General features: G+C 48.8%; 1 protein-coding gene and 4 non-coding genes across 5 annotated transcripts; 4 read left to right on the forward strand and 1 right to left on the reverse strand.

Moving 5' to 3' along the window:
- Positions 1 to 700: 700 nt before the first annotated feature.
- On the reverse strand, positions 701 to 2,763 carry HJV (hemojuvelin BMP co-receptor). Its single transcript, XM_040998888.1, has 3 exons — positions 2,667 to 2,763; positions 1,743 to 2,302; positions 701 to 1,324 (listed from the first exon to the last, which is right to left on the reverse strand). Exons 1-3 carry the CDS (start codon positions 2,761 to 2,763, stop codon positions 701 to 703), a joined length of 1,281 nt encoding a protein of 426 aa, XP_040854822.1.
- A 14,418-nt stretch (positions 2,764 to 17,181) lies between these two features.
- Positions 17,182 to 17,253, forward strand: TRNAE-CUC. The gene has a single exon. It is a non-coding gene; the product is annotated as a tRNA-Glu (tRNA).
- A 1,799-nt stretch (positions 17,254 to 19,052) lies between these two features.
- On the forward strand, positions 19,053 to 19,124 carry TRNAG-UCC. Its single transcript has one exon. It is a non-coding gene; the product is annotated as a tRNA-Gly (tRNA).
- Positions 19,125 to 19,833: 709 nt separating this feature from the next.
- On the forward strand, positions 19,834 to 19,905 carry TRNAH-GUG. The gene has a single exon. It is a non-coding gene; the product is annotated as a tRNA-His (tRNA).
- A 977-nt stretch (positions 19,906 to 20,882) lies between these two features.
- Positions 20,883 to 20,955, forward strand: TRNAK-CUU. The gene has a single exon. It is a non-coding gene; the product is annotated as a tRNA-Lys (tRNA).
- The last annotated feature ends 3,923 nt before the right edge of the window (positions 20,956 to 24,878 follow it).

Here is a 24,878-nt window from a genome sequence, read left to right on the forward strand (position 1 = left end):
TCCCAGGCCACAAGCAGGGAGCTGGATGAGAAGCGGGGCCTCTGGAATATGAACTGGTGCCCATATGAGATCCTAGGCAAGGACTTAAGCCACTAAGCCATCACACCAGGCCCAAGCAACCACTTTTGAGACCAGAATATCGGTCATAGTCTTGGCTGCTCTATCAGATTCAGCTGCCTGTTAATGTGCCTGGGAAGGCAGTGGATGATGGACTAGGTACTTGGGCCACTGCCACCCATGTGAGTGAATTAGCTCGAGTTCCTGGCTTCTGACTTCTGGCTTGGTCCAGACCTAGCTGTTGCAGTCATTTGCAGGCGTGAACCATCAGATGTGAGACATCGCTGTCTCTAAAATAATCTCAACCCTCAAGTCTTCATGGGTCATTGGGACCCTATCACCTCCACACTGGTAGAAGTAATGTTGGGATTAGATGGATTGAAACCATATTTGCTATAAAATGGGATTGGAAAGGCTGGTGAAGAAGTCCTGCTGAGGTCTAACATCCAGAAATCTTGCCAAAATCCTTACTATGTGTGCCTTTTCACCCTGGACTGTAGCCACATTTGACCCTGGATAAACGCATTGCTTCATGTGTCTCTAATCCACAGTTCTTTATTTCCTTCAGCAGTTCTTTATTTGCTTTCATGCCAATGTCTATCCCCAAACAATTTGCAAACCAATCATGGAATTGCTGGCCTACTTACTGGAAGCAAAGCCACAGAAGAGAGAGCCCAGAAAGGAGTGAGGCTAAGAGGGTTGCGGAGGAGATAGGGACCCCAGCATCTGAGAGGAAGACATGCAGCTTTTCCAAGTCTGGCAGGAAGGCCCGGGCGTCCTCCAGAGCCGCCTGAGCCGCCACCGTGAAGTTGGGGTCACCAGAGATCAAAACGTCAAAGACACAGGAATGGAAGTAAGCGTCTTCCACCGGAAGCCCCTCCTTGCACAGCTGTCGGGCAGTGTCTATGCTGACAGCTCCCCTGCGGCTGCGCTCTGAGCGGGAGAGTCGCTGGCTTGGAGGGCACCCTCCAACACAGAGCTGCAGGTCCTGCTCGGCTGAGAAGGCCCTGGCCACCTCCTCCGCCACCCTGATGGAGAAGGAGAGCTGCCCAGCCGTCTGCCGGATGATGATAGTTGTGCCGATGTAGGCGGCTCGGATCTCCACGTGGCTCCCAGGGTTGTCAGTTCGAATGGACAGACTTGAGCCCCCAGGCCGGTCACCTCCGTTGATGGAACCGTCTTCAAAGGCTGCAGGAAGATTGTCCACCTCAGCCTGGTAGACCTTCTGATCAATGCATTCTTGCATGTTCTTAAAAATTATGGTGAGCTGTGATGAGGGTAAGACAGAAAATGGTTCATGTGGGGGTCCCTAATCAGGCCTCCTACTCCCACACATCAGTCAGGACTCCCTCAATGTGCCGTGCCTTCTCCCACTGATGCCCCAATAGTGCTTCGTTCCCACTCAACCTTTCTTTCTGGTCTCAATCTCCTAAGGAGAAGGATGTTTCCCTTCTGTAAAACTCAGCTCTGCTGCCCCTGGTTTTTTCCTTAATAATTTTCTGCATTTGAGGGATGTTCCAGTGAAGGAAAAGTGACTCACAGGAGCAAGACTTTGGTAGTGGGGTGGAGGGGGCAGATGTGGGAGTTGGAATTGGGTGCATTGCTGGGGGCCTGGGGCGGGGAGGGTTGGGGAAGCAGCAAGAGTAACCCTGAAAAGCAGGGTGAAGGAAAATTGCGACCCTGACCTTCCGGGTGGTGGTGGCGTTGGCCCCCTTTGCCACGGGGGAGCTGGTGGCCTGGACAAAAAGGAAGTCGTTATCCAGCAGGGGCCAAGCTCCTTGGACACGGCACGTGTGAAAGTGGTGGTGGAAGCTGCGTACGTGGGGGTCCCCGAAGGAGGCGCAATGCAAGAAGCCCGGGGCACGACCGTGCAGCCGGGAAAACCGGCTTTCGTAGTCACAGGGGTCTGGGATTAGGGGACCAGAACCCGGGTCTGCAAGGGCGGGGCCCCGGGGCGGAGGAGGAGCCGTGGGGCCCTGGCGGGAGCAGTTGTGCTGGATCATGAGGTCTTCGATGCCGTGCACCGCCGAGTGGAAGGCAAGATCCCCGCGGCAGGTGCGAGCGGTGCGCCGAGTGCAGAGCGCGTAGGAGCGCAGCGCCCGGCAGAGGCCACCGGAACCGGCTCCTGCTGCTCGACCACCACCGCCTCCTCCTCGAAGCCCTCCAGGAGAACCCCCGCTTCTAAGGCTCAGGGTGGATGATACATACTCAGCATTGCAGCGGAGGATCTTGCATTGGGATTGAGCTAAGGACAGAAGGGAGAACATTGTGAACTGGCCCCCGTATTTCCCCGCTCCAACCACAATCTATCTGCTCATAACTTTGAGATCTACTCCAGAGATTCCAGCCGTTCCTAAACCTGGCCGAGCCTCGTCTTTCCCCGTTTGCTCCCTGGCCCTGTACCCCCTCGGTCTTATGAAAGTGTGTGATCCCTTCTCCCTGTCCGCCAAGCTCTTCCCAGAGATCCTTTTCCAAATCCAGCTGGCACTTTAAGTGTCCCCTAGACCAATGCGAGCCTTGCCTTACTCAGGCTCTCATGCACCCCTTCCTACACAGCAGCCAGCCTAACCTCCTGGCTTCCCCAACACCCTTCCCTGGCCCCTCCTTACCATGTCCACAGAGGAGCAGCAGGAGAGTGAGTATGCTTAGAGTTGGGGGACTGCCATGGGGGGACTGGGGGCTAGGGGACTGTCCTGGATGCCCCATACCTATCCAGTCAAGTCCCCCCAGGCACAGGTTCTTTCCAGCTGACGACCCTCCTACCTAGTGGATTTTGACCAGACGTCCTGTGAGTGACTGAAAAAAGAGATTTGGCTGGGCATGGAGAAAGAGAAGAGTTGCAGATTGGCCAGGATGATGCGAGGAGAATCTGGGGAGATCAAGAAAAGGGTGAGCAGCCTGGGGTTTGGGGAGAATGGGGCTTCCCAAACTCTAAGTGGGACGGGGTGCCCAGCTGCAGGCCACGTACAGGTCCCTTGTGCAATACCCTTTGGTGGGGGTGGAGGGAGGGTTGAGTGACCTCGCTGGGGCAGAGTCCAGGCGTTGCCCCATCTAGAGCTACCAAACAGCGGTTCTGTCAGAAGTGGAGGAACTGTGGAGGTGCATCAGAGCTCACTCTTCCCGAGAGTTTCCAAGTACATTTCCATCTGGAAACACTTGAGAAACCCCTTCTTATTCCTCTCTCCCCGTCAGGAGAGGCCACCCTCCAGGGGCTGTGCCATCCTCTAGATGTTTCTTCTTCTTCTTCTTCTTTTTCTTTTTTTTGTGTCAGAAGAACACAAGAAGGGGCAAAATGGGTTGTTCTTGCCTTCTAGAACCTCAATATTCAAGTGAGAAGGGGCCCAATCTCTCACCTACTCTAAGCAGCTGCAGTTAGCAGTAAGGAGGTACACATCAGGAATGCCAATCAATATTTGACTTTTTTGAAGTCAACACTTGTATTTTTCCCACTTAACTGGAGACCTACTCTTAATCTTCCCTGGAAAATACTAAATTATCAGTCTTTTAGTCTTTTACTAAAAATAGGGGAGGGGTCAGCTCTTATTGGACCAAACTCCCATCTTTCAGACTAAGGATGTGATTGGGGGAAACTGCAGGAGTGAGAGTCAGTCAGAGGGACTGGTGTTTGGGGTAAAGAAATAATTTCTTGCAAGGGCTAGCCTCAGGCCTCGGAAGTCCAATGTGAAGGGCATTGCTAAGTAGGGACTGGGGGCAGGCACGTCGATGACTAATCATCAGAGGTCTGATTTGGCCAGGACCAGAAAACTACAGAATAGGGGGTGTGAGCAACTCCTCCCCAGACTTTATTATAAGTCCTAGGGTGACAAGGTGAAGGAGGTGCCAGAGACAGAGAAGTAAAGTTCAAATGGACAGAGATTAGAAGCTAGAAAGAAATGAAACCTGAATAAATGGAAATTGTAGTATCTAGCTATAGAGAGATCTTAACTTTTGGATCAGAACCATCCAAACCAATGTCTGTACTTTTCTCAAAGATAAACTTCCATCCAAAAGCTTATCAAAGGAATTGCAATTTCATTTGGACTTACTGTTTCCAGAGGTCAAACATGACTCTGATATCCAATTCTCCAGCCATGGCTGCCTACTCTTTCAGTCTGCTCCAACCAGAGGGTCCCCCGTCTCTTTCTCCATGTCTCCCCCAGGTCCCCAGCTCGGCTGGCTGCAGTCTCACCCGCTGAGGTCAGGGAGCCAGGGAAGGTTTGCTGTGGGGGAAGGGAGTAAATGGCTGGCGGGAGTGCTGGACAGCTGAGCGGGGGAGGGAAGTGGCTACCGAGTTGACGGGTTTTAAAAATAGCGAAGTCCAAAATTCCAGGAACATTGGAGGGGGTAGGGTGTAGGAGTGGGGAGGGCGGAAAGATTAGAGAGAATATGGAGTGTAGGGTGCCAAGGGGGGAAGGTGGGAGAAATTCAACAGGAAAGTCACACACAGGGATCTAGCTTCTCTGGCTCCACAGTCATTCTCTGCTCCGGGCAGCTGTTGTGCGTTCTCAGGAGCGAGTCCCTGACCTTCAGTTACTGCGGTGCGCAGCTGGGTGCCTGTCATTCACTTCCCTTGTCTGTTCTCTATTGGATGGTACATATGATTTCCACACAGAGGATCTGGAAGGCCCGTGTGAAGAGCCATAGCAGAGCTGGTTCGTGGTCCCTCCCCGCATCTTTGCAGTGTTTTACATGGGCTGGAAAATCAGCTGCCAAGAGAAGAAATCTGAGCGCTGAGTTGTTTAGGGTGAGGGTTTGATCAGTCTACACAGTCAGATCCTTGCAGCTGTTGGTCCCTCTACCTCCCCCGTTTTTGTTCCCTTACTTTGCATAGTAATTTCCCTCTCTCCCTGTCCCCCTTCCCCCCCCCCCGCCGTCTCCCTGTCCCCCTGTACCTCTCTCTCCCTCTCTCCCCCCTCTCCCCCTCCCCCCTCCCCTTCTCCCCTCTCCTCCTCTCCCCCTCTCTCCCTCTCTCTCCCTGTCCCCCTGTCCCCCTCTCTCCCTCTCCCCTCTCCCCCCTCCCCTTCTCCCCTCTCCTCCTCTCTCCCTCTCTCTCCCTGTCCCCTCTCCCCCTCTCCCCTTCTCCCCTCTTCTCCTCTCCCCCTCTCTCTCCCTCTCCCCCTGTCCCCCTCTCCATCTCTGATACACAGACATGCAAGCTCCTGAGAAGGCTAACAAAGGAGGTGAAGAAGAGATGGAAGTTGGATTTTTTTGAACGTACTCACTCATATGGGAGAATAAATTAGATAAACTGATAGACAAATTTTGGAACATATTTCTGCGTGGTAACATAATGTTGCTACCTTCTATGAAATTGCAATCAAGGAATACCCAGGGTCATCATCTTTTAAAAAATATAGTTTAAATGTTTTTAAATCTATAAGGCAGAGAGACAGAAAATTTCGATCTACTGGTTTTCTCTCCAGATGTCCTTAGTAACCCTGGCCAAAGTTGGGAGCTGGAAATCCCACCAGGTCTCTCCTGTGGGCAGCAGTAACTTTATCTCTTAGCCGGCACCTGCTGCCTCCCGGATCTGCTGGAATAAGGAGCAGAGCTGAATATCAAACCCGGGCACTCTGCTATGGGATATGGGATATCTGATACAGGCATCTTCACCACAAAAGCAAATTCCTGACCTTCATCATCATCAATATTTGCCAAGGGAAGTTAACAGCAGGGCTGATTCCAAATAATGTCACTAAGGCATTTGTACCAATTTCCTTCACATTCGGAAGTGAGAGGTCCACTCAGTGTTCTCCTCATATTCGTATTTACATACAAGTACCATTATCATCTACCTGACAAATTTAGTTTTTCTCTGAGTCATGAGGCCATATTACAAGAAATTCCATTGCAAAAATCCAATATACCTTCAACCAAATTATTTAAGTTAAATAAAGGAAATGTTTCTCTTTACAAAGGTATTACAATAAATTAATGAAGAAAGAACAGCATAATTAGGATGCCAGCATTTTGTAACTTCTGATGAATTAAAGTGTCCAGGCAATGATCTTTAATAGTTGTAATCCATTACAAAAAGAAAGATAAATATTATGATTCTCTCATCAGAGGTGGAGCATACAACTTCATAAGGCAACTTGGCAAAAAAATAAAAATAAACAAAAACTTTAGTTTGAATCTGATTAACTATTGATCTGGATTTAGCTACAAATACTCAGGAAAACCAGAAGACATCAAAGAGCATCTCAGAGTTGTAAATTCAGACTGAGAATACTCTCCACCAAGAGCAACCTGGGTTCTTAAATGCATTTCAGAGAAAAGATGGAAAAGAACCTATAGATTAAAAGAGACTTAAGAAGCACCAGTCACAGAATATGGACTTTACTGGAGCCTACCTGAAAAAAACAAAATAAAACTATGAAACAACTGGGGAAATTTGAATGCTGATGAATACTTACTGGATATTTGCTGATTTACAAAAAGTATTGCTAATATTAATAGTGTGAAAATGGTACTTTTTAAAGGTTCATTGGAAAGTCAGATACACAGAGATGAAGTGAGACGGAGAGGAAGAACTTTCATCCACTGGTTCATTCCCCAAGTGGAAATGAGCTGATCCAAAGTCAGGAACCTCCTCCGGGTCTCCCACGAGGGTGCAGGGTCCTAAGACTTTGGGCCATTCTCGACTGCCTTCCCATGCCACAGGCAGGGAGCTGGAAGGGAGTGGAATAGCCAGGATCCAAACCGAATCAAGAGTGGTATGTGCAAGGTGAAGACTTTAGCCACTAGGCTACTATGCTGGGTCCAGTTCTTGTTCTTTAGAGACTCATCTTAAAAAGAAAAAACAAAAAAAGGAAAGAAAAGATGTTATTGGGGATTTGCTTTTGGATAACAGGTTGCAGAAGGTGGTGATATAATGCTGAAATAAAATTAAAACATGAAATTAATTATTGTTGAACCTGTGTGATAAATATACAGGGGTTCATTATAGCAGTTTTTCTATAAATGTTTGGAATTTTCCATAATAAAAATTTAAAGCCAGGAGCTATTTTTTGTTCCCTTGGAGATACAGAGGGTACTTCAAAAAATTCATGAGAAGAAAAAGAAAGATTATTTCAGTACCAAAAAAAAAAAAAAGGAAATCAGTGTAAAGTATTTTTACAGTGTATTTAATTATTTTTATTTATTGGAAAGAGGGAGGGACAGAGAGATAATGTGATTTTCCTCTGCCGGCTCAGTCCTCAGATGCTCACAGCAGCCAGGGCTGGGCCAGGCCAAGCTAAAATCAGGAGATTGGAATTCCATCTTGGTCACCCATGTTGGTGGTTAGGGCCCAGGCGCTTGAGCCTTCATTAGCTAGACTTTTTTCACAATGTCATTTTCCATGAACTTTTCAAAGACCCTTTATATGCAATAGAATATGTAAATATATTGATATATGTTTATATTTAATATTCTTTTAATATAACATATACTTACATAAATGTATATATACACACATGCATGTATTTTCTTTATATGGCCAGTTGGTAAGAGAGAAATCTGATCATCTTTGTCAAAGCCCATGTACCAAATACTACTGGAAACAAGCTGGTTGTCAAAGAAGAAGCTGGGTTTATTCGACTTGCTTTGGCAAGGGATTGAATGTCTGAACAGAATTTTCAAACAAATCAAAACTTCAAAGAATTCACTAAGAGCAAATAGATCCTCATCAAAACATTGGTACAGAAAGAATAATTTAGGGATCACAAGCCTGGATTATTATGGGAGAAGGAAAGATAAATAAAGATGTGGCCAAATCTAAAAAAAATTTTAAAATGAATACTTTTGGGAAAGCAGTGGAAAACGGCCCAAATACCTGTGTCTCTACTTTCCATATAGGAGACCCAGATCGCGTTCTAGACTTCTGATCTCTGCTTGGTCCAGCCCCAGCTTCTGAGGCCATTTGGAGAGTGAACCATGAATGAAGATTTCTCTCTCTCTCTCTCTCTCTCTCCCCCTCCACCTCTTTCTGTAACTTTGCCTTTCAAGCAAATACATCTTTTTAAAAAGGGATGTTTTAGGAAGTAAAAAACCATTTTGCAGGAAAAGTCTGTAGGATTTGCTGATGTCTACTCTTTAAAAAATTTTTTTTTACTTGAAAAGAAGAATACAGAGAGAGAGAGAGAAACCTTCCATCTGCTAGTTCACCTGCAAATGGCTGCAACAACCAGCACTAGGCCAGGAACTCCAGCCAAACCATCCACATGGAACACAAGTACTTGGATCATCTGCTGTTTTTCCCAGGCCATTAGCAGACTTCATATTTCTAGTGTTTCTTTTTTTGGATTTATTTATTTTGATTGGAAAGGCAGATTTACAGAAAGAAGGAAAGACAGAAAGAGAAAGATCTTCCATTCACTGGTTCACTTCCCAAAAGCCTGCAATGGACAGAACTGAGCTGATCTGAAGCCAGGAACCAGGAGTTTCTTGTGGGTCTCCCATGTGGGTGCAGAGTCTCGAATTCTTGGACTATCCTCCACTGCTTTCCCATGCCATAAGCTGTAAGTAGCCAGGACACAAACCAGTGCCTATATGGGATACCAGTGCTTGAAGGTGGAGGATTAGCTTGCTCTCCCCCTTTTTTCTTAAAGACTTATTTATTTGGGTCTCTCCCTCTCTCCTTTTTAAGAAGTACCCCATTTCACAAATCCCTCCAGGGAGGTACTTTCACCATCCTTCCTCTCCTGAAAAGGTTATAACAGCCGGATTTGGGTCAGGCCAAAGCCAGGAACCAGGAACTCCATCTGGGTCTCTGATGTGGGTGGGATGGGCCCAAGACTTGGGACATCTGCTGCTGCCTTCCCAGCCACATATTACCTGAAGCAGATTGGAAGCAGGGCAGTGGGGCCTGAAATGGGATTCAGATATAGGACGCAAATGGTGGCATAAGCAACTGCCTCCAGTTGTGCCTCTTTTGTTTTTAAAGAGTAACTTTTGTTTAATTTTTTTTTTAACTTGGAAAGGCAGATATAGGGAGTGAAGGAGAGACAGAAAGATTTTACATCTGCTCATTCATTCCCCAGATGGCCACAACAGCTGGAGCCGAGCCCATCCAAAGCCAGGAGCCAGGGGCAGCAGCGGTGGCGGCTGCTGCTGCTACTGCTGCTACTGTTGCTTCTTCTCCTCCTCCTCCCCCCTCCCCCTCCTCCTCCTCCTCATTCTTCTTCTTCTTCTTCTAAGATTTGTTTATTTATTAGGAAGTCAGATGCACAGAGAAGAGGAGAGACAGAGAGGAACATCTTCCGTCCCATGATGCACTCCCCTAGTGACCGCAACAGCCGGTGCTATGCCAATCCGAAGCCAGAAGCTTCTTCCAGCTCTCCCACACGGGTGCAGGGTCCCAAGGCTTTGGGCTGTCCTCAACTGCTTTCCCAGGCCACAAGCAGGGAGCTGGATGGGAAATGGAGCAGCCAGGACAGGAACTGCCACCCATGTGGGATCCCGGTGTGTTCAAGGTGAGAACTTAAGCCGCTGGGCCACCACGCAGGGCCCAAGAATCTTTTTTTGGAACTTCCATGAACCCATATACTCTGATAAGAGATGTTGGTGTTTCAACCTGTGACTTAACTATGACTAAACCACTAGGTCAAAATCCACCCCAAATATTTAAAAAAAAAAATTGTCAGACTAAGTTTTGCTAGTTTTGACAAGGCTTATTGTTTCTTTTTTTTTTTTTTTAAAGTAGGCAATTTCTCTTGGGATTTTCTCTTTTACAAGACTGTAAGCCAGTCTCTTTTCTAAAGTCCAAGTCCTTTGATAGAAATTTCCTGACCCTTCTAGAAGATGACCATAAACTTTGTTGGCAGCACTCAAGCGAATTTGGATCATGGAGCTGGCCCTTCAGATCTTTCCTATTCCATTTATAGACCTGTCTCCCTTACCCTTTTGGAGTTATTTATAATGTAGTTTTAAGTTACTGCATGCTCACTCAGTGTCCTGAGACTGCAAAGAAGCTGTGATCAGGAGTGGTAGTAAAATAAATGAATATAGCTACAAATTTGCACACCACATGCACTGTGATAAAGTATATCAATTGTGACAGGAGAGTAGAGTTCCTTTGAAAACACCATGCAGTTCAGACAAGGTTAAGGCAAAGTTAAACTGATAAGTTGAAAACAGCAAGAGGGCTTATGCTGGTTTTTCAGTAAGGAAAAATCTTAAAATTGGGTTGGGAGAATTGTCATGTGTTAAAAAAAACAACTTCCTGCCTAAAGGTAATCTTATATAATAGAAATAGTTAGAGTTACCTAATTCTTTTTTTTTTCTCTTTAAAAAAGAAAAAAATTACTTGGTTTTGGCATGTGGTTCAACAGACTAATCCTCTGCCTGAAGGCGTTGGCATCCCATAATGGGTGCTGGTTTGTGTCCCAGCTTCTTCACTTCCCATCCAGCTCCCTGCTGTGGCCTGGGAAAGCAGTGGGGGACGGCCCAAGTCCTTGGGACCCTGCACCAGTGTGGGAGACAGGGAAGCCTGGCTTTGGATTGGTTTCAGATCAGTCCAGCCAGATAAGCTGTATTTTAGAAAGATTTATTAGTTATTTATTTGAAAGACTAAATGAGAAAGAAAAAGAGGAAGAGGGAGAGAAGGGGGTGAAGATGGGTATGGAAAAGGAGAGGGAGAAAGAGGAAGAGGGAGAGATTTTCCTTCCATTGAATCACTCCCCAAATGCCTACCACAGCCAGGGTCAAGCTGAATCCAGGAGTCTAAAACTCCAACCAGGTTCCCCAAGTGGGTGTCAGTGTTAAGGTAGCCAGGTAGACATGAGCCCCTATATGTGTGAAGCTTCAAAGACAATGGGAATTTCTGTGTGACAGAACAAGGAAGCAAGCATTGGAAACAAACCAGCCTTTGTGCATCAGAAGTCTTGCAATTGTCCCATAGTCTGGTTAGGCACGTCCCAACTCTCTCCCTGGGGAAGGGGGGCAGGGCAGGGCAACAGCTTAGGGAAATCTCATCCCCAAGGGGCTCCTGTGAAGCAGGGAGGGATCCCACACTCAGAGAGCCCTGGCAATGTTGCAGGAAGGGTGAGGGGGAGGCACTCACGCCGGACATTCATGAGAAGTCCAGTCTGATTGCAGACTGCGTTTTGAGTTCTTTTTTTTTTTAAAGATTTATTTTTATTATTTTTTCATTGGAAAGGCGGATATACAGAGAGGAGAGACAGAGAGGAAGGTCTTCCGTCCGATGATTCACTCCCCAAGTGAGCGCAACGGGCCGATACTATGCCGATCCGAAGCCAGGAGCCTCTTCCGGGTCTCCCACGCGGGTGCAGGTTCCCAAAGCTTTGGGCCGTCCTCGACTGCTTTCCCAGGCCACAGGCAGGGAGCTGGAAGGGAAGCGGGGCTGCCGGGATTAGAACCGGCGCCCATATGGGATCCCGGGCGTGCAAGGCGAGGACCTTTAACCACTTGCGCCACCGCGCCGGGCCCTGCGTTTTGAGTTCTTTGCTGAGGCGCCTGCCTGGGCGGGGCACCATTGCGCTCTGCTTTGTTCCTCATCGTTTAGCGTGACTAGCTTGCTTCCTCTGCTGTGTCTCACGTGGAAGGTTGATCTGCGGCCACAGCAGGAGCACAGGTGTTTGTGACATCTGTCTTTCTGGGTGCATGAGCAGGAAGCTATAGGCTGTTCCTTTTGATTCACATGTTTATTTGGTTTTCTGCTAGATTTTGTCTGTATCTTTAATAAGAACTCTGGCACGTGATCTGTAAATGTTTGAGCAAAGGAAGAAGGCAAATAGAATGAAGTGCAGTACCTGAAGGGCATGTGTTTCCCTCTCTGCCCTGAGCTGCGGGTGTCAGGAGGAGGAGGAGGAGGGTTAATCCAAGCCTGGTGATTTGGGGTAGGTTCATGGTGATTTTCTGGTGTTGGGACAGAGGGGCTGCCTTCCAGAACTCACAGACTCCTTTCTAGAAGCTCCTGTGTTATCAAATCTTACCAGCAGGGCCTGGTATGGTAGCCTAGCAGCTAAAGTCCTTGCCTTGCAAGAGCCGGGATCCCATATGGTTGCTGGTTCATGTCCCAGCTGCCCTGTTTCCCATACAGCTTCTTACTTATTCCTGGGAAAGCAGTCAAGGACAGCCCAAAGTCTTGATACCCAAAGTCTGCACCTGAGTGGGAAACCTGGAGGAGGCTCCTGCCTCCTGGCTTCAGATCAGCTCAGCTCTGGCTGTTGAGGTCACTTGGGGAGTGCATCATCAGATGGAAGATCTTCCTCTCTGTCTCTCCTCCTCTCTATATCTGCCTTTCCAATAAAAATAAATAAATCTAAAAAAAAAAACTTACCAGCAGGTGACAAAATAATCAATGGAAAAGAAGTACTCACGGCCCTTATCATAGAGAAATTATGGTATTTGTACTCACCTCTAAATACTATTCCATGCACTGAAAGTTAGGTACTTACTCCTCAGCCTTGGGGCACAGAGAGCTGGAGTACAAGGGAGTAGTGCTGGAGGGTGCATGGTGGATATGGGAAGATGCGTGAATCTTTGTGAAAACAAGTCTCAGTGTTTACTCTTCTCCCAAATTTATGACACTGAAACCCATGGCAAAGTAGCAGTTGAATGAGTGGAAAATTGATTTCTTCTATAAATCACATTTTAGTACTGATACTTTTAAAAAGAGAGAGGCTCCTGGCATCATTACTAAAACATAGTTATCCTATTCTGCTGCACCCTATTCTCTATTCCCAAGCCAAAGAGATGCAACTTGGTCTTTAAAAGAATAAAACAATATCACACACACACACACACACACACACACACACACACACACACAAAGAGAGAGAGACTTATTTATTTTATTGGAAAGTTAGATATACCAAGCACAGGGTCCCAAGAATTTGGGCTGTCCTCAACTGCTTTCCCAGGCCATTGGCAGGGAGCTGGATGGAAAGCAGGCCACTGTGACATAAGCCAACGCTCTTATGGGATCCCAGCACAATCAAGGCAAGGACTTTAGCCCACAAGGCTATTTGCTGGGCCCAATACTGATACTTTAGAAGCTAAACAACAAAATGAACACCCCCTCATTCTTCTTTTTTTAAAGATTTATTTATTTTTATTGGAAAGACAGATATACAGAGAGGAGGAGAGACAGAGAGGAAGATCTTCTGTCTGATGGTTCACTCCCCAAGCAGCCGCAACAGCTGGAACTGAGTCAATCTGAAGCCAGGAGCCTCTTTCGGGTCTCCCACACGGGTGCAGGGTCCCAAAGCTTTGGGCTGTCCTCGACTGCTTTCCCAGGCCACAAGCAGGGAGCTGGAAGGGAAGCGGGGCCTCCAGGATTAGAACCGGTGCCCATATGGGATCCCAGAACATTCAAGGTGAGGACTTTAGCTTCTAGGTTACCATGCTGGGTCCCCTCTTCTTATTTTTTAAAGATAAGTGGGGAGTGTGGGAAGCTCTGCAGTGGGACACATCACCTTAGTCCTCAGATGGCAAGGCTGCAGATTGCCCAGGGAAGGGGCCTGGGGACATAGTGGAGTGGAAGCAGCTGAGGGTATGTTTGACAGGAGGGAAATGACTTCTGAGGTGTTCCATGGACTGGGTCATTGCTCTTGCAGGCAGGTGAGGGAGCTGAGATGGAGTGGTTTGGGGAGGTTTGGTGGGGGAGGGCCTGAAGGGGATGTCTGGGCATGCCAAGGCACCTGCCCATGTGGGAAACTGGGGTTGGGCTAAACAGCATCACCTACCACCCACTGGTGCAATCAAAGGCTGGGACCTGAGGGCTGGGTTAGACCACAGTACTCACCCTTGAGTTTCAGAGCGGCGGGTAGGCCATGCCAGGCTAGGCTGCAGTGCTCACCAGAATGTGAAAGAACTGGGTCTGGGAGCAGATTCTTTTTTTTTTTTTCTTTCTGTGTTCATTTATTTTTGTTGTAAAGTCAGATGTACAGAGAGGAGGAGAGACAGAGAGGAAGATCTTCGGTCTGATTCATTCCTCAAGTGACCGAAATGGCCAGAGAGGAAGATTCACTCCCCAAGTGACTGTAATGGCCGGTGCTGTGCCTATCCAAAGCCAGGGTCCAGGAACTTCCTTCAGGTCTCCCACACAGGTGCAGGGTCTCAAGGCTTTGGGCCATCCTTAACTGCTTTTCCAGGCCACAAGCAGGAAGCCGGATGGGAAGCAGGGCTGCCAGGATTAGAACAGGCACCCATATGGGATCCTGGCACTTTCAAGGTGAGGACTTTATCTACTAGGTCACTGCACCAGGCCCCGGGGGGAAGATTCTTTAGGTTACTTGTGGGCTCACCTCTGTGGGACTGCAGCACCTGCCAGCTTGCGTAGAGAGCTGGGGATGATGATGAGCTGAACTAGGCTTGACAGAGGAACTCAACAGACACGCAGGGAGAGCCAGGGCTGAGAGGGAGCCCTCCTGAGCCAAGCTGCAGCACCCACTGGCACAGGCATAGACCAGTTCTGAGAGCAGACCATGATAGGATTGTGGTACACTGTCATATGTCATATCCAGGGTTGCAAACTGACTGATAGTGGAACTCTCCTGTCAGGCTGCATCACCCACTAGGGAGCACAATTGCCAGGGCTGTGGGCAGACCTGGCCGGGCCGATTCACAGCACACACTGGCACATCCTGAGCGTCAGGATGGGGTGCAGGCCAGGCTGGGTTGGACTGCAATACTCGCCAGATCACATGAGAACTGGGGCTTGGAGTTGGCCAGGCTGTGCTAGGCTGCTGCACCTGCAGGAGAATGCTAAGACAGGGGGCAAGCCATCTTAAACTATGCTGCAGCACCTGCTGGCATGCCCAAGACCCAGGGCTGGGATCATGCCTGGCAGATCTTCAGGGACCCCTTTTCTAGGCTGCTGCCTCCAGGGGCAAATGTGAGAACTGGGATTGGGGGCAGGTTGGTCTGGAGGCAGGACAGTTTGGGATAGACTGTCATACCCACTGGCATGCATGAGAGCCAGAATGGTGTGGGCCAGCCAGGCTCTGCAGCAGCAGTACCTACTGACAAGTGCAGGGACTGGGTTCGAGTCATGTCAGGCTGGACTGCAGTACCCCCTGCAGGTGCAAGATCTGGAGCTGAGAATGGGCCTGGTAGGGGAACTGTGGGCATTCTCCTGCTGGTCTAACTCTCCCACTGGTGACCATTGATGAGCCAGGGCTGGGGGTGGACCAGGCTGGTCACAGCAGTGGCACCCGTGGCATACATATGGACTAGGTCTAGGGTCAGATTGGGCTGAGTTAAGCTATAGCACTCATGGATGTGTACAACAGCTAGATGGGATGCAGGGTGAGTTAAGCTAGGTCATATCACATACTTGGCACATGCAAAAACTGGGACTGGGGGGTAGGCCTAGTGGGACTTATTGGGAGTCTCATGCCAAGGAGGCCATGGCACCGGCTGTTGTGCATGAACACCAGGCCTGTGATGTGTTTGGCTGGGCTAGGCCGCAGCACCCATTAGTTCATGTGAGAGATTGGTCTAAGGCAGAACTGGTCAAGCAGCTGCATCCACTGGTTATGTGTGTTGACTGGTGCAAGTGAAAGCCATCACTTGAACCTGCACTGGCTGGTGCACACAAGAGTCAAGTCTGAGGCAATCCCAGGTGAGATTTCTTGGGAGACTCCCAACTGGACTGCTGGATTCAGAACTCGGCCACAAGGAATATCATAGGATGTGTGGTCTGAACTTGGGAGTGTGTGTATCGGGACTGGGCCTCCTCAGTTGCTGATGCCTGTACTGAGGACAGCATGTCCAGATTCACATGAAGGACATGGCAGTCAGCTCATTTAAGCCAGCAGGGGATGTCGAGTGCCATGTCAGAGGATGGAAAGCCGAACAGGTTCCATAACTCTCCTGGCCAAGTTTCGCAGCAAATGTCTGGGTGTGTGGATGTACTAAGGTGGACTTGGTCAGCTAGTAGATCTTGGAAAGATATTCTCAACTCTGGTACGACGAAACCATCAGCTTCTCAGAACTATCAAAACCACTCAGCCAACACCGTTGGAACACTCTTCTGTACATCGGGGTCTCTAAGGTGTCATCAAATGACTGTCTCCCATCCCTGGGTGCTGATGTCGCTTGGGGTGTCCTCCTCTCCCTCCTCCAGCCTCTGCGGACACAGGAGAAAAAAAAAATGGAAACATTTGTTGTACCCACCTTCCTCCATACTGCAACCCTCTGCACCCTATTTGGAGACCCACATTGCCCTGTATCCCTCTCAGTAATGTAAACAATATTAAAAAAAAAAAAATCCCGGCATGGTAGCATAGTGGCCAAAGTCCTCGCCTTGCAGGCACCAGGATCCCATATGAGCAACAGTCATGTCCTGGCAGCCCTGCTTCCCATCCAGCTCCCTGCCTGTGGCCTGGGAAGGTAGTGGAGGATGACCCAAAGCCTTGGGACCCTGCACTCACGTGGGAGACCTGGGAGAGGCTCTGGGATCCTGGCTTTGGACCGGCTTGGTTCCGGCTGCTGAGGCCACTTGGGGAATGAATCAATGGACAAAGATGTTCCTCTCTGTCTCTCCTCCTCTCTGTATATCTGACTTTGCAATGAAAATAAGTGCTTTTGAAAAAAGTTCTTTTCTCAGTCTAACGTGGTGCCAGCTTGATTTTTCCTCACTCCCATATATTTAAACAATGCAAAGCCCCAGAGTGCCTGCTTCTCTGGTTGTCCCCAGCAAGTGAAACTCACAGGCTTAGGGATTCCCCCTTTCGGCCTCCAGTTTGATCAGTATGCACCAACATGAAGAAGAACAAAGCAGCAAGAGGCCCAGGATCTTCCGCGTTCCTCTCACGACGACCCGGGTATTCTCTAAGAAACGTTCCTGGTTTCTTGGCAAAGGCCAGCAGGGCACCTTTGTCATTCCAGGCAGTGGAAGCTTCCAGTCTCTGGCTCTTCTGTCCTGACTCTGGTTTCTGGTCGTGAGACTGTGCCCCGTGTAGACCCACTCTGCTGGATCTGAAGGCCAGGCTTGGGAATTCTTGCATAATGTTTGCTGCTGTGGGAAATGGTTTTGATACAGAGAAGACGTAGCATTTCAAAATCTCACAACCCGTTAGCGCATAACACCATTTTCTAACGGAAAAAAAAAAAAAAAAATGAAAGCAGCTTTAGCTAGAATCATATAAGAACCATGCAAAGATCCTTGCACCTTCCCTGGTGGTCTAGTGGTTAGGATTCGGCGCTCTCACCGCCGCGGCCCGGGTTCGATTCCCGGTCAGGGAATGGGACTTCCGTTTTTGCTTTTTATGCGTTGTGAATTTAGTTTCAGTAAAACCTTTCCCACATCCACCCCAGCTGAGACAACGGAAATATAATAAAACACAAGGTAAAAGTTGCTCACAATTGCACTGTTAAAACACATATGTTAATACCAGTTTATCAAACAGGAAGTGGATTACACCACACATATGCTTTTTTATAACATTATTAAACGTTTTCCAAGAGAATATTCCCCAGTAATGTATTTTCTTTCAATGTAGTTATTTAGTTTTTGAAGAACTAATATATTTACCTGGTTTAGTATTCACATTTGTAAAGGCATAAGTGTTAAGAGTGTCTTTTCCCATGTTTTCCCTTCAATGAAGCAACCAGTGTTGCACTTTTAAATTATAATGTCAGAGATGCTTCATGCAAATGAAAAGCATGTGTACGTAGGAATTTCAATTATACTCTCCTCTTTGTGCAGATGATGGCACTCGGGTGGACTTGTGTAAGCTTGCACTGTGTCTTTTGTATCAGATAATGTGTTTTAGAGTTAACGTATTTCGCACTAAGGGCTTCCTCCTTAGGCTGCACAGCATTCTAACTGTATGGTTATTTAATAATTAGTTTAACTAGCTTCCTATTGATGGGCTCTTAGGTTATTTCTAACTCTTTTCTGTCACAAACAATAGTGCCATAAATATGTTATTTTGTATGCATGTGGAATGTTGCTCAGGAACTGAAATAGTAGTGTTTAAGGGGCATGTGAATTTTTGGATAGATATTACCAATTTGGCTTTCATAGTGTTGATGCCAATTTATACTCGTACTAGCAGTGTACAAGGCAAACATAACTTAAAAAGAAAAATGCTTAAAAATCAAAATGGATTTAATTAACCCTGTCACTGGACTTCTGTTTCCACCACCTTCCTAAATTTTTTGGTTTTACAAACATTTTGATGATCATTTGCATAGATACATATTTGTGTATATCACTAGCTGTTTCATTAGGACACCTTTTTAGCGGTAGAAATACAACATACTAACTAAAGAGTCAAATGCAAGAACTGAAAGCTTCTATAAAGAGGAAAACTGATTCTCTTAATTCTTTTGTATTCAGAGCTATTTTGATATAAAAGCAGAGAAAGATATAAAAGATAAAACTGATAGACTACTCAAAAACAGAAGACTAATGCCCATCTAAATCCTGTACATAATATTAAAAGATGAATGATAAACTGTTGTAAACCAGTAGGGAAATATACCCCATTAAAAAACAGGTAATGTACGTGGCTTAGTCTCAAAATTTGGACAAATAAGTAGTAAATTTATGAAAAAAGATCCACTTTGATAGTAATAAGATGAAAACAAATTAAAGTGAGACACCGGGTCTCTATCCTATTACTTCCATAAAGATGAAAATTATATTATCACTGACTGACTAGTGTTGGTAGTATTCGCTGAATATTAAAAGTGAGTGATACCTCCCCAATAAGCAATTTGACTTCATCTTTCCAAAACTTAAAAATGTTTTTGTCTTTCAGCTTGTTAGGAGCAAACGCTGTTGTACAGAGAACACTCCCACAGCAAAGCTTTAAGTCGCCGACTGGATTTCAGAAGCTACGTTCCAAGGACGATAAAAGGAACTGAGATTGTCTTTCCTTACACTTGCACTAAGAAAATATTTCAGACTTTTTAATATTTGAAATCACAGCTTCTTCGCTTGTTGCTCCTTTGGCTTTGGATAACATTTCCAAAATAAAAAGGAAAAAAAATCAAAGCATATTGAGACATATTTTATATGCCTACCGTCATCAGTTGCGTTGGTGGTATAGTGGTGAGCATAGCTGCCTTCCAAGCAGTTGACCCGGGTTCGATTCCCGGCCAACGCAGTGTTTCCTTTTTCCCTTTAGAGGAAGCAAGTGAGAAACAACTGACCCTCCGTGTTCGGACCTTTCACCATGTGGAGTGGGTGTCAGAGAAACTTCTTAGTTCTGTCACTAGTGTAATAGCGAGCTACACTGGTAGGCTGTGTTCGGCTACTAGCTTAGTACAAATTCACAATAGTTTTTTTTTCAGCAGTTTGAAGGTTACTGTCAAAAATAGAAACGCTTTATATTTACTTCTATATTTGCGGAGGCGGCTTGACTGTGCTGAGGGAGCAGGAGGACGTCGCCCAGCGCCTCAGCTGCAGAGGGAGCGCGCGGCGCCCCCGGGGAGCCAGAAACACGAATCCCAAGCAGCGACTGAGGCCCGTCCGCCGCCCGGCAGCTCCGAGTCTCCCTTCCTGAAACGGGAAGGAGACACCGAGGAAGATCCTTCCGGGTCGCGTCTCGCAGCCCTGGGGAGGACAACTGGATCGCGTGAGGGGCAGGCGTCGGAGAGCGGGGCCGCCGCAGCCCGCTCCCCGTCCAGGGAGCAGGTGTGAGCGCACGGCCCCGCGGGGAGGCCGGAGCCCCAGCCGGGCGTCGGGGCTGGAGGCCGGCGGAGGGCGAGCGGCTGCGTCTCCGAGGAGGCGGCACCGGGCGAGGCCGGCAGGCAGCGCGGTGAGGAAAGGCGTGCCATGGCGGGCGTTTGTCGTCGTGTGTGTGCGGGTGGCGCGCCGTGATCGTATAGTGGTTAGTACTCTGCGTTGTGGCCGCAGCAACCTCGGTTCGAATCCGAGTCACGGCATGACCTGCTGTGGCAGGTGCAGTGCATCCTGCTCTGGTACTTTTTCTTTAAAATAAAGCCGAGGTGCTCGCCCCGTCGGAATCGGCGGGCCGCTGGCTAGATCTCTTGAGCACACAGTCCTCAGGTGCCTCGGAAAAAACACAGGCTCTGACCTAGGAATCGGATTACAAGCCTTTCCCCTCTTGGCTGCTGGCCTCACGCGGGCGTGTCGGGGTCCCGCTGGCGGGGAGGCGCTGGCCTGCTCAGCCACGATTACAGGTTCATCTCCACCATTCATTTCGGAACCACTAAGCCTTCCAACCACCTGGCCTTGCCTTTACAAGAGTTTGCCATCAGGATAGCAAGTCCAGGGCAGCCTGTGTCTCCAAGGTATTCTAGGATCGCTTCCTGCTCTCCTGGAACGTGCCTTTATCTCTCGGTCCCCTGCTGCTTGTGGACAGAGATCCCCGCGGAGGGCGTGACAGCGCTGGAATCGCAGGACGTTCTCAGAAGAGAAAAAACTGACCACAGTCAAAATACGGTTTAAACTTTGCTGTTCATTTTACAATTTTCTTCTCCAGCCGCTCCGCATAAGACCTCATCTTTGGTTTTCATTCGGCTCCATTCAAACTCGCACACACACACGTTTATTATGTGACCATCCCTGGCTGAGGGGCGTCGGACCCCTCGGGTCTCCCGGGGAGTGGGCACCAACGTATCCACCCAGGCGAAGGGAGCAGCCATGGCTGGAGATAGGATTGGTCAGAATCCCGGTGAGTGTACAAACTGGGGACACCTTGATCCCCCCAAATGAACACAAGCCTACATTTAAGCAACACCAACTTTTATTTGAAAAACGAAGTCCGATGTCTCCCATCCACATCCTCTGCACTTTGTTTTCTAATTCAGTTCCAGATACCTTCTCAGAGGATTCTACATAACCCATTCACCTTGTAGCCACAGAATGATCTAGATTTAGTAAAGACCCATCTCATAGGGCCCGGCTAGCTCAGTCGGTAGAGCATGAGACTCTTAATCTCAGGGTCGTGGGTTCGAGCCCCACGTTGGGCGTGTTGTTTTCTTTAACCCCAGAACGTTCTCAGTAACAATCACGAGTTTTTAACTCGTTGTTACTTAAACCATTCCAGAATTTTTTTCTATTTGTCCCAAATTATTCAAGGATGTATTATGTGTATGTGGAGCTCAGGAGTCTGACTCTCGCTGCTTCCCCAGCTAAAGTGAAAGGAGCCGGACTACGCAGTGCCGGTGGGGAAACCCGACTCTCCTCCCCGCCGGACTCAGTCCCCGGACTGGCCCCTGGCGAGGCTCGTTCTCTTCCCAAGGTCGGGACGAGGCTCTCAGGGCCCATGTAGGTGGTAGAAAATTCCGCAAGGAGCTGAGGAGCAGCGTGCCTTGTCCGCAAAGGGCCGTACCATGTCTACTGCCAAAGCCCGGGCAGGTGGCTGTGAAGGAGGGGGACGGGGCGGGGCGAGTGGGCGGGGCCGTGAGCGGGAGGGGCGGGGCCGGGCGAGGGGCAGGGCCGTGAGCGGGAGGGGCGGGGCTGTGAAGGAGGGCCACGGGGCGGGGCTGCGAGCTGGAGGGGCGGGGCTGTGAAGGAGGGCCACGGGGCGGGGCGAGGGGCAGGGCCGTGAGCGGGAGGAGCGGGACTGTGAAGCAGGGGGACGGGGCGGGGAGAGGGGCGGGGCTGGAAGCTGGAGGGGCGGAGCTGTGAAGAAGGGGACCGGGCAGGGCCGGGCCACAGACGGGCGGGGCTGAGCTGGGCGAGGGGCGGGGCCGGGCGAGGGGCGGTGCCGGGAGGTAGAGAGGCGGTGCCGGGAGAGGGGCGGGGCTGGGAGCTGGAGTGGTGGGCCACAGAGGGGATGGGCGGAGCTGGGAGAGGGGGCGGAACCTGGAGAGGGGAGGGACGTGGAGGAACGGAGCGGAACCGGCGAGGGGCGGGGCTGTGAGCTGGAGGGGCGGGGCTGTGAAGGAGGGGGACGGGGCGGGGAGAGGGGCGGGGCTGGAAGGTGGAGGGGCGGGACCGGGTGAGGGGCAATCCCGAATAACTCCCACCAGGCCTGTCTCTAGCTCTGATTCCTGCACATTCCTGAATGTGCAACAATCTAGTCCAGCCCATCCCACATCCCATTCTGCTCTCATACACACCTATGAGTGCTGCACCTTAGCTCAGCCCAACCCGGCCCACAGGTGTGCTGACGGGTTTTGTCACTCTGCCCGGCCTGGTCTGCCCCAGCCCTGCTCTCATGCTCACCAGCAGGATTTGCAGCTCAATTAAAGAGTACTCAGTTTCTCTACCAAGCCCACTCCTAGTCCTTGATCTTGTGCTTGCCAGGGGGTACTGTGACTCAGCCTGATAGGACTTGTACCCCGTCCTGACACTTGCCAGTGGATGCTATGCAAAGTCCAGCTGACCTGCACTTACTCTGGCTCTTGCATCTGCCATTGTATGTGGTGGCCTAGCCTAGTTCAGCCCTCCCTCAAAGTCAGCTCACATGCAGACCAACAGGTAATACAGCCCTGCCCAGTTCAGTCCACTCCCTAGTCCCAGCTCTCAAGTTTATTAGTGGGAGCAGTGACTTAGCTTAGGGGAGTCCCTAAAGTTCCCCTACCAGGCTAGCCCCAAGCCACAAGTCTTGTGCATGCTGGTGGGTGCTGCGGCCCAGTCTGGTTTGGCCTGCCTTGCCTTGAAATTCACCTGGATCTGCCTGGCCTGCCCCCAGTCCCAGCCCTCATATGAATTTCCACGTGTCATGGCCCAGACTGGCTCAGCTTGCACCCCATTGTGGCTCTCATAACCCAGGCCAGTGGGTTCTGTTGACTGGCCTGGCCCAGCTGTCCCACGGATCGGTCCACAGGTAGGTCAATGGGTACTGTAGTTTGACTTAACCTGGTCTGACCCCAGCCTCATGCTCCCCAGCATGAGTTGTGGCCTCATAGGCTTAGTAGGGGAGTTCCCCAAGTTCCTCTACCAGGCCCACTCCCAGTCCAGATCCCAGACCAGTTCCCCAAGTTCCTCTACCAGGCCCACTCCCAGACCAGATCTCATGTGCGCCACCATGTACTAGACCCTTGCCTGGCATAGTTCACCCCCAATCCCGGTCTTTGCATATGCTTGTGGGTGCTGTAGCCCACCCTACCCCTGGACTTGATTCTCAGCTGCACCCATGTGTGCTGCAGCCTGGGCCAGCCTAGCCTGCTTCCAACTCTAGTTCTTACGAATGTTGATGAGTTCTGTAGTCACATCTAGCTTGGCCCATCACCACTCCCAGCTGTCATGCAAACTAGTGGGTACTGCAGACCCACAGAGGTGAGTTCACATATCCCCTATAGAATCTGCCATCTGACCTAGATTTTATTTTGTAGAGAGGTTTTAAGCTTACAGAAAATTGAATAGACAGTATACTATTCCTAGTTTCCCCTACCCCCAGTTTTCCATTGTTGCTAACATCTTGCAGTGATGTATGTTCATGTTATATTAGTGAGTCATTATTGAAATGTTATTATTAGTTTTCACTGGAATTTACTGAGTGCTGTATAGTTCTGTCATTGTTGAACTGTTCATTGTGAGAGCATATGATCATTAGCTGCTATATTGGCCTATTATTAGTTTAACTACAATAGTTGAGAGGAGCCTTTAGGAAGGAAGGTTTCTTTTATCTTTAAAAACTTTTAAAATTATTTTATTTTTTATAATGATTACATGGTTGATCAGGGTGAGAAGGATCAAGGTTTAGGAAAAATTGGGTGAACTCACTGTTTCCAAATGTTATTTTTTAAAGATTTATTTATTTTTATTGCAAAGTTAGATGTATAGAGAGAGTTGGAGAGATAGAGAGGAGGATCTTCCATCCGATGATTCACTCCCCAAGTGAGCACAATGGCCAGAGATGAGCTGATCTGAAGCCAGGAACTCTTCCAGGCCTTCCACACTAGTGCAGGGTCCCAAGGCTTTGGGCCGTCCTCAACTGCTTTCCCAGGCCACAAGCAGGGAGCCGGATGGGAGGCAGGGTTGCCGGGATTAGAACCAGTGCCCATATGGGATCGCGGCACATTCAAGGAGAAAACTTTAGCAGCCAGGCCACCCCACTGGGCCCCCAAACTTGTTATTTCTTCTTGTTTCTGGGAGAAGGGAAGTGATAAAGAGGGAAGCCACACATGACTTTCTAAATGTGCCAGTACCCAGGAATGAGGAACCCTGATATCAACCCAGGTCCTGGTGTGTGCATGTTTCAAGGGTTCTTCCCAAGTGGTTTGGATAGTTCTGAAATGCTGAAATTTCACCGATCCAAGGATGCGGCCCTCCCAGTATCCACTGGCTGACATAGTCAACCCCAAGTCTCCATTCGCCAAGATCTTTTGCTGTCATCTTTTGGCTGGGGTATTTGTCCAGTTTGTTCTGTTCTTGGAAGGAAGAAGTTTTATTTTGGTTTCCAATCTCAGTCTGGATAGTCCCATTGGTCTGGAGTGTGGTGGAGACTGGCCCAAAGCCTTGGGACTCTGTATCCACATGAGATACCTGGGAGAAGATTTTGACTCCTGCTTTGGGTCAGCGCAGCTCTGGCCATTACAGCCATTTGGAGAGTGAATCATTGGATGGAAGATCTTTCTGTCTCTCCTTCTCTCTTGAAATCTGCCTTTTCAATAAGAATAAAATAAATTATTAAAAAAAAAAACAACAACAACAACAACTCTGGGTTTAACACTATGGCACAGTAGGCTAATCCTCTGTCTGTGACATCAGCATGCCAAATAGGCACCAGCCCTGGCTGTTCCATTTCCAACCCCATTCCCTACTAATGTCCCTGGGAAAGCACTGGAAGATGGCACAACTGCTTGGGCCCCTGCATCCTGTGGGAGACCCAGAAGAAGCTCCAGACTCCCTGGCTTCAGACCAGCCCAGCTCCGGCTGTTGTAGCCATCTGAGGAACAAACTAGTAGATAGAATTTCTCTCTGTCTCTCTGTCTCTCATCTT

The sequence above is a fragment of the Ochotona curzoniae genome, unplaced genomic scaffold (assembly GCF_017591425.1).
Source record: "Ochotona curzoniae isolate NIBS_2020 unplaced genomic scaffold, NIBS_Ocur_1.0 scaffold_1037, whole genome shotgun sequence".
NCBI classification, from domain to species: Eukaryota; Metazoa; Chordata; class Mammalia; order Lagomorpha; family Ochotonidae; genus Ochotona; species Ochotona curzoniae.